This window comes from Camellia sinensis, chromosome 15, assembly GCF_055761805.1.
Source record: "Camellia sinensis isolate YWXY chromosome 15, ASM5576180v1, whole genome shotgun sequence".
Classification (NCBI taxonomy): Eukaryota; Viridiplantae; Streptophyta; class Magnoliopsida; order Ericales; family Theaceae; genus Camellia; species Camellia sinensis.
This window is the reverse complement of record NC_138975.1, coordinates 78,224,974-78,234,258: the sequence shown is the minus strand read 5'-3', so window position 1 is coordinate 78,234,258 and position 9,285 is coordinate 78,224,974. Positions and strand designations below refer to the sequence as shown.

The following is a 9,285-nucleotide window of genomic DNA, read 5'->3' as shown; positions in this document are numbered from 1 at the left end:
CAAATATTGTCAAGTTACAATTACTCAGTAAATTCTCTTTCTTAGAGGCTAAGCGAGATTGGTTTGAGTTAAACTCGGCTACTTAAGCAAATGAAACAATTAGTTGCCAAAGCTAATTAGTTCCTAGAACAAAAGAGAGAAGGGCGTAGAGAGTTAGACAGAAACTTTCTTCTTGAGAGCTAGAAGAGAGAAAGATAGAGAAATGGGAACAAAATCAGGGTGAATCCAAATTCATCGTTTTGGACGTGAGAATTGAACACTTAGGTGATTTGGAAAAACCTAAATGAGGTGCGTGAGTTAAACTAATATCGTAAAGCTACAATTACACAGTAAATTTTATTTCTTTGTGGCTAAAAGAGATTAATTTGAGCTAAATGTGGCCGCTTAAGCTAATGAGACAATTAGTTGCCTGAGCTCATTAGTTCATAGAGCAAAAGAGAGAATGATAGAGAAGGACGGAGACAGTTAGAGAGAAAGTTTCTTCTTGGGAGCTAAAAAAGAAAGCTAGAGAAAAGAAAGAGAAATAAGAACAAAATCAAGGGGAATCGAAATTCGTTCTTTTAGACTTGAGAATTGAACTCTTAGGTGATTTAGAAATCCACACACAAGGTTCTTAAGTTAAACTAAAATCATCAAGCTACGATTACTCAGTAAATACGCCTTCTTACAGGCTATGTTAGATTGAGTTAAACATGGCCACATTTGCAAATGAAACAATTAGTTTCCTAAACTAATTTGTTCCCAAAACAAAAGGGTGAAGAATGGAGAAGGACCGAGAGAGAATGAGAAATACTTTCTTCTAGAGAGCAAGAAGAGAAAGTTAGAGAACAGTAGGAACAAAATTAGAGGGAGTTTAAATTCATCCCTTTCGACTTGAGAATTGAACACTTAGGTGGTTAAGAACTCCTTAAATAAGGTTCTTAAGTTCAAGTATGACGGAGTGAGTTAGAGACGTACTTTGTTCTTAAGAGCCAGGGGAAAAGTTAGAGAAAAGAAAGGGAAATAGGAATGAAATCAAAGTGAATTCAAATTTCACATTTTGGACTTGAGAATCGAGCACTTAGGTGATTTAGAAAAACTTAAGGGAATTCAAATTCATCTTTTTCGACTTGAGAATTGAACACTTCGGTGATTCAGAAAAACTTAAAGGAGGTTCTTAAGTTAAATTAAAATCGATAAGGTACAACTACTCAGCACACTCTCTTTCTTAGATGCTAAGAAAGATTAGTTTGAGTTAAACTAGGCCACTTAAGCTAAAGAAACGATTAGTTTCCCGTGCTAATTAGTTCCTAGAACAAAACAAGGAAGGACGGAGAATGACGGAGTGAGTTAGAGACGTACTTTGTTCTTAAGAGCTAGAGGAAAAGTTAGAGAAAAGAAAGGGAAATTGGAATGAAGTCAAAGTGAATTCAAATTCCACATTTTGGACTTGAGAATCGAGCTCTTAGGGGATTTAGAAAAACTTAAATGCGGTGCTTAAGTTAAACAAATATTGTCAAGTTACAATTACTCAGTAAATTCTCTTTCTTAGAGGCTAAGCGAGGTTGGTTTGAGTTAAACTCGGCCACTTAAGCAAATGAAACAATTAGTTGCCAAAGCTAATTAGTTCCTAGAACAAAAGAGAGAAGGGCGGAGAGAGTTAGACAGAAACTTTCTTCTTGAGAGCTAGAAGAGAGAAAGATAGAGAAATGGGAACAAAATCGGGGTGAATCCAAATTCATCATTTTGGACGTGAGAATTGAACACTTAGGTGATTTGGAAAAACCTAAATGAGGTGCGTGAGTTAAACTAATATCGTAAAGCTACAATTACTCAGTAAATTTTATTTCTTTGTGGCTAAACGAGATTAATTTGAGTTAAACGTGGCCGCTTAAGCTAATGAGACAATTAGTTGCCTGAGCTCATTAGTTCATAGAGCAAAAGAGAGAATGATAGAGAAGGACGGAGACAGTTAGAGAGAAAGTTTCTTCTTGGGAGCTAGAAAAGAAAGCTAGAGAAAAGAAAGAGAAATAAGAACAAAATCAAGGGGAACCGAAATTCGTTCTTTTAGACTTGAGAATTGAACTCTTAGGTGATTTAGAAATCCATACACGAGGTTCTTAAGTTAAACTAAAATCATCAAGCTACGATTACTCAGTAAATACGCCTTCTTACAGGCTAAGTTAGATTGAGTTAAACTTGGCCACATTTGCAAATGAAACAATTAGTTTCCTAAACTAATTAGTTCCCAGAACAAAAGGGTGAAGGATGGAGAAGGACCGAGAAAGAATGAGAAATACTTTCTTCTAGAGAGCAAGAAGAGAAAGTTAGAGAACAGGAGGAACAAAATTAGAGGGAGTTTAAATTCATCCCTTTCGACTTGAGAATTGAACACTTAGGTGATTAAGAACTCCTTAAATGAGGTTCTTAAGTTCAAGTATTGTCGTTAAGCCAAAATTACTCAGTAAATTCTTGTTCTTAGACGCTAAGCAAGAACAGTTTGACTTAACCATAGCCACTTAACATAATGAAACAATGAGTTTCCTTAGCTAATTAGTTTCTAGAACAAATGAGAGAAGGACGAAGAGCATTTGGGAGAAACATTCTTCTTGACAGGTACAGGAGAAAGTTAGGGAAAAGGAAGAGAAATAGGAACAAAATCAAAGGGAATTCAAATTCATCTTTTTCGACTTGAGAACTGAACACTTCGGTGATTCAGAAAACCTTAAACGAGGTTCTTAAGTTAAATTAAAATCGATAAGGTACAACTACTCAGCACACTCTCTTTCTTAGATGCTAAGTAAGATGAGTTTGAGTTAAACTAGGCCACTTAAGCTAAAGAAACGATTAGTTTCCCATGCTAATTAGTTCCTAGAACAAAACAAGGAAGGACGGAGAATGACGGAGTGAGTTAGAGACGTACTTTGTTCTTAAGAGCTAGAGGAAAAGTTAGAGAAAAGAAAGGGAAATAGGAATGAAATCAAAGTGAATTCAAATTCCACATTTTGGACTTGAGAATCGAGCACTTAGGTGATTTAGAAAAACTTAAATGAGGTTCTTAAGTTAAACAAATATCGTCAAGTTACAATTACTCAGTAAATTCTCTTTCTTAGAGGCTAAGCGAGATTGGTTTGAGTTAAACTCAACCACTTAAGCAAATGAAACAATTAGTTGCCAAAGCTAATTAGTTCCTAGAACAAAAGAGAGAAGGGCGGAGAGAGTTAGACAGAAACTTTCTTCTTGAGAGCTAGAAGAGAAAAAGATAGAGAAATGGGAACAAAATCGGGGTGAATCCAAATTCATCGTTTTGGACGTGAGAATTGAACACTTAGGTGATTTGGAAAAACCTAAATGAGGTGCGTGAGTTAAACTAATATCGTAAAGCTACAATTACTCAGTAAATTTTATTTTTTTGTGGCTAAACGAGATTAATTTGAGTTAAACGTGGCCGCTTAAGCTAATGAGACAATTAGTTGCCTGAGCTCATTAGTTCATAGAGCAAAAGAGAGAATGATAGAGAAGGACGGAGGCAGTTAGAGAGAAAGTTTCTTCTTGGGAGCTAGAAAAGAAAGCTAGAGAAAAGAAAGAGAAATAAGAACAAAATCAAGGGGAATCGAAATTCGTTCTTTTAGACTTGAGAATTGAACTCTTAGGTGATTTAGAAATCCATACACGAGGTTCTTAAGTTAAACTAAAATCATCAAGCTACGATTACTCAGTAAATACGCCTTCTTACAGGTAAGTTAGATTGAGTTAAACTTGGCCACATTTGCAAATGAAACAATTAGTTTCCTAAACTAATTAGTTCCCAGAACAAAAGGGTGAAGGATGGAGAAGGACCGAGAGAGAATGAGAAATACTTTCTTCTAGAGAGCAAGAAGAGAAAGTTAGAGAACAGTAGGAACAAAATTAGAGGGAGTTTAAATTCATCCCTTTCGACTTGAGAATTGAACACTTAGGTGATTAAGAACTCCTTAAATGAGGTTCTTAAGTTCAAGTATTGTCGTTAAGCCAAAATTACTCAGTAAATTCTTGTTCTTAGACGCTAAACAAGAATAGTTTGACTTAACCATAACCACTTAACATAATGAAACAATGAGTTTCCTTAGCTAATTAGTTTCTAGAACAAATGAGAGAAGGACGGAGAGAGTCATGATGGAGGAGTTGGCTCCTAACCCAGTGGTAGAGGAGGCTTCTCAACCTTTCCAAGCAGTGGTGGATCTCTCAGAAGGTTCAGAGGAGACTAATGCAGTGATGGACCCGGCTAAAGAAATGGACAAGTTTACAGAAAAAGTTCTGGAAATCACGAAGCTGGTTATTCCTCAGACAGCTGAGCACATGGAGTCAGTGATCGCTGAAGTCAAGTTGGCAAGGGAAATACAAAAAGCTACTACTCACCAAGTAGCTAATCAGATGAGTGGTAAGTCCTCTGGCAAAGGTACCAGCTGCCAGAGGAGGAAGAAAAGGTAACCCAGGTTGTAGTTGGTTGTGATTTGGTTTTTTGTTGAGTCTGGTTTTTTTGTATCCCAATGACTGTTAAAATTACTTTTTGGAATGTTAGAGGGTTGAATGACCCTTCTAAACATAAGGAAATTAAAAATTTGGTTCTCAATGAAAATATCAATGTCATGGGTGTTTTGGAGACTAAGATCAAACAAGTTAATGAAAATAAAATTTGTTCCAAGTGTTTTGGTGATTGGTCCTTTTTGTCTAACTCCCAACCAACTGTAACTGGTAGGGTGTGGGTGTGTTGGAATAATGTTATTTGTAATGTCCAATTGATTTCTATGTCTAACCAACATATTTTTTGCAAGATAACGGAGTTGGCTACAAATGATGATTTTTTTGCAACTTTTGTTTATGCTGAAAATAAACACAATTTAAGACTTCCTCTTTTTGAGAGTTTGGCTCAGATCTCCCGGTCTAAATCCAAATCCCCCAGTATTTTTCTGGGTGATTTCAATGCTATTAGAATTCGTCAGGAAAAAGTGGGGGGGTCTTCTAACTGGTCTTCTGAGCATGAGGCGTTTAATACCTGCATTAATGAGTCTGAATTGGCTGATCTTTCCTATGGGGGATTCCAGTTCACTTGGTCTAACAAAAGGTGTGGTGGTGAATATATAGCCACGAAAATTGATAGGGTGTTAACCAATGAGGCTTGGTTAGACAAATTTCCAGAGTCTACTGCCTTCTTCCTCCCTTCAAGGGTCTCTGATCACTCCCCTGCTGTGGTCAACACCTCTATTGCTAAGACCTCTTTCAAAAGGCCTTTTACGTTTTTTGATTGTTGGTCTAAACATCCGGAGTTTATCTCTACTGTGTCCTCTACTTGGAATCAATATATTAGAGGTGTCCCTATGTTTCGGGTGTATCAAAACCTGAGGCAACTCAAGGTCAAACTCAAACTCTTAAACAAAAAGGACTTTAGCGATATATCGCTCCTTGTTCAAGCATCTAAGACCAATTTGGACCTTCTACAATTTAAATTAGATAAGAACCCGTTGAATATTGTGCTTCAAGGTCAGGAGAGGGAGGAGCATAAGAAGTATTTAGATCTTAGCCAGGTGGAAGAGAGTCTTGCCCTTCAGAAATCTAGAATCCAATGGCTCGGGCTTGGGGATAGGAATAGTAGCTTCTTCTTTAGAACTGTCAAAAGTAATATAAATAGGGGGAAGATTCTGAGTGTTGATATGGGTAATGGCCTTAGATCCACTGAAAGTGGAGACATTCACAGTGCTTTCATTCAGTACTTCACTAATCTTTTTGGTTCCCCTTTTGAGGATGAGTATCATGGCTTTGAGAGAATCAGATCCCTGGTGCATTCCAAGGTCTCTGATGATCAATCTGCTATGCTGAGTAGGCCTGTTACTGATGGTGAAATTAAGGAGGTCTTTTGGTCCCTCAAGGCCAATAAGGCCCCTGGCCCTGATGGCTACTCAGCGGGCTTCTTTAAGAGCTCTTGGGATATTGTGGGTAAGGAGGTGACTACTGCTATCAGGTCTTTCTTTGAGTCTGGCAAGCTTCTCTCGGAAGTCAATAGCACTATCATTACCCTTATCCCCAAGATCCCAATCCCATGAAGGTGGGTGATTATAGACCCATTTCCTGTCGTAACACTACTTATAAGTGTATTGCCAAAATCATAGCGAATAGAGTTAAGCATGTGTTGCCGAATTTGATTGATCCTGTTCAATCTGCTTTTGTTCCTGGTAGAAGGATCTCGGATAATATATTTCTGTCCCAAGAGATCATGAGAGGTTACCATAGAGACTCCAAGGTCCCTAGGTGTGCTATGAAAGTGGACATCATGAAAGCCTACGACAATGTTAGATGGGAGTTTATCCTTGATATCCTCAAAGCTATGGACTTCCCTCTAAATATGATTAATTGGATCAAGGCGTGTATGACCAGTCCCTCTTTCTCTATTTGCATTAATGGTAGTCTTCATGGGTACTTCAAAGGTGCCAGAGGGCTTAGACAGGGAGACCCTATGTCCCCTTACCTGTTTGTGCTAGCTATGGAAATTCTTGCTAGAATCCTTGCTGAAAAAGCCAAGAGTCCCGTGTTTAAGTTCCATTGGAGGTGTGATAAGACCAAAATTGTGAACCCTTGTTTTGCTGATGATCTGATGATTTTTAGTAAAGGTGATCCTGGGACTATGAACCTTATTATGCAAGGATTGGATGAATTCAGAAGGCTATCAGGCCTTACTCCGAGTCCTAACAAGAGTAATATTTTCTTCTCTGGTTGTAACAGGCACCTCAGAGAGGAGATTCTTCATATTGCTAAGTTCAATGAGGGGACTCTACCGGTTAAATACTTGGGAGTTCCTTTGATTACCACTAAGCTCAAGGCTTTTGATTGCCAAATTCTGATCGATAGGATAACAAAGCGAATTAGGAGTTGGACTAATAAACTTCTATCCTATGCAGGTAGAGCTCAACTCATTCAAACCATCCTCTTTTCGATGCAAGTGTATTGGTCCTCTATGTTCATCCTTCCTAGGAAGGTTATTAGAGATATTGAGAGCCTGCTTAGAGCCTTTCTTCGGTCTGGGTCTGATTTGAAGAAGCATAGTGCTAAGATTGCTTGGAGCTCTATATGTAAACCCAAGAATGAGGGGGGCTTGGGTTTCAAAGATATGGGTATTTGGAATAAGGCTGCTGTAGCTAAACATGTTTGGTTCCTCTTCTTTGGTGGAGAGGGCTCTATGTGGTGCCAATGGGTCAAGTCCTACTTACTCAAAGGTAGGATTTTCTGGTATGTTAAAGTCCCTAGTGACCCCTCTTGGGTCTGGAGGAAAATCCTGAAGCTTAGACATCTCCTCCTCCCCCTTATTAAGCTTAAAATTGGTAATGGGGAGCAAGCTTTTCTATGGTTTGATAACTGGCATCCCCTTGGATCGTTGTGGAGCAGGTTTGGGCCTAGAATTGCCTATGATTCAGGTCTTGACTGTAACTCTAAAGTTAGCTCCATCATCTCTAGTGCTGCTTGGAAGTGGCCTTTCCCTAATTCTTGGGAGATCCGGGAGTGGATTGCATCTACTCCCTCCACTTTTAAACCCTCTGTGAGCACTCAAGATTGTCCTTGGTGGAGTCTTACAGGTGATGGTCTTTTCACTATTCAGTCTACTTGGGACTGCTGGAGGGAGTCCTAAAGTCTCTTGGAGTAAATTGCTCTGGGGGCATCCCTATATTCCTAGGGTTAGCTTCATTGTTTGGTTGGCTATTCATGAGAGATTGAACACTAGGGATAGATTGCAAGTTTTTGGGCTTGTTACTCACCCTAGTTGTCCCCTCTGCAATGATCCTACGGAGACTCATTCTCATCTTTTCTTTAGGTGTGCCTATTCATCACAGATTTGGGCTGCTATTCAGGGTAAATGTAATGTGAGTTGGCCTAACCTCAACTGGGCTGACAATGTTGAGCTGGCTGTGATTTCTACTAAAGGTAGATCTCTGAAGTCTGCTATTACTAAGTTGTCCTTTATGTGTACGGTGTATCACATCTGGAGGGAGAGGAATAGTAGAGTTTTTAGTCAAACTAGTATTCCTGCTGAGATTGTCACCAAACAAATTATCCAAATGGTGAGGGGTAGGATTATTTCTTTGAGTAATGTGATGTTGTCTACAGGTGATAGCTGGTACTTGTCACAATGGAATCTGCCAACAACAATCATGAGTTTGCCTATTGCTGGAAGAGGCACGAGGGATGTGAGTTCACCTATATTTTGAGGGTTGAGTGAAAGTAGCATATAGTGAGTGTTTCTTAAATGGTTATTATTTTGCAGGTACAGTTGACAATCATATTCTTTATGTTGTTTAAACTAAGGAATGGACAAGTCAAGACTCACTGTGGGTTGAGTGAAGTGAGCCAGTACATTATACACTCTAAATGTGGGTTGAGAGATGTGAGTAGTACCAAAGCTGGCTTTCTAATGAGTTTGTATATATGCTATATATTTTCTATTTTGCAAGACGGGGATGCTCTTTCAACTCAACTACTATTCCAAATTGAGTCTATATCTGTGAGTTGTGGGTTGAGTGATGTGAGACACTATATGGAGAGGAGAGACATATTTTATTGTGGGCCGAGTGTTGTGAGAATTTATATAATTTATGTTCTTTTTCTGCTCCTATTTGATCATAAAAACAGTTTCAACTTCTATATGTGGCTGTTTTTGGTTCATGTTTACAGTTCCATGTACAGGGGGAGTTTATGTGACATCAAGCTGTGCAAATCTGGAAGATGCAGTTTTGTTTCCAAAATGTTTTACTGGTGGTGGAGAGGTGGCAGCATTTTGCGCCCTTCTTGGTGGCTTCGTGATGATTGGAATTCCTTTTCGGCGATGGCAGCTAAATGCGCCTTGTCTAGAGTCCTCAAAAAGTCAAAGAATTGGTCTACTTATGGCTGTATAAATTATTTTGTGTCCTCTTGGTGTATTGTTTTTGGTTGTAATTTGTACACTTCCTGGGTGTTTGTAGTCCATTTAGTTAGTGTGTGGGCCCCATATTGGGCTGTTTTTATTTTATTTTTTTTATGTTGTTTGGACTTGCTCGTTGCCTTCATGGTGGCCTTGTGCAGGCCCCGTGTTTATCATGGACATGGCGCCTGAACAGGTTTTATGCGGTCTGTTTGTTTGTTTAGTCTGTTCGATTGGGTTCTTGTGAGGTGTATCTCTGGCCCGTCAAGTGGCTGTTTGATGTAGCTTGGTTGCTGTTCCTTTTGGTGTTTTTGTTGTAGTAGTGGTAGGGCCTGGGGTATGCCCCTTGTAATCGTGTAATTTTTGTTTGTTTTATTTATTCT

General features: G+C 38.8%; 1 protein-coding gene across 1 annotated transcript; it reads left to right on the top strand.

Moving 5' to 3' along the window:
* The first annotated feature begins 6,055 nt into the window (after positions 1-6,055).
* LOC145813078 (uncharacterized) lies at positions 6,056-8,897 on the top strand. The gene is made up of 4 exons (XM_082908341.1): positions 6,056-7,444; positions 7,584-8,192; positions 8,270-8,420; positions 8,677-8,897. The coding sequence occupies exons 1-4, from the start codon at positions 6,056-6,058 to the stop codon at positions 8,895-8,897; spliced, it is 2,370 nt and encodes a 789-aa protein (XP_082764467.1).
* The last annotated feature ends 388 nt before the right edge of the window (positions 8,898-9,285 follow it).

Bases quoted from the DNA above. Each gene is read 5' to 3' on its own strand.
- LOC145813078 (XM_082908341.1), top strand. From the start codon at position 6,056: ATGAAGGTGGGTGATTATAGACCCATTTCCTGTCGTAACACTACTTAT. The intron at 7,445-7,583 runs GTTAGCTCCATC...GGAGTCTTACAG, and splicing joins GTCTTGACTGTAACTCTAAA to GTGATGGTCTTTTCACTATT. The intron at 8,193-8,269 runs GTGAGTTCACCT...ATTATTTTGCAG, and splicing joins CTGGAAGAGGCACGAGGGAT to GTACAGTTGACAATCATATT.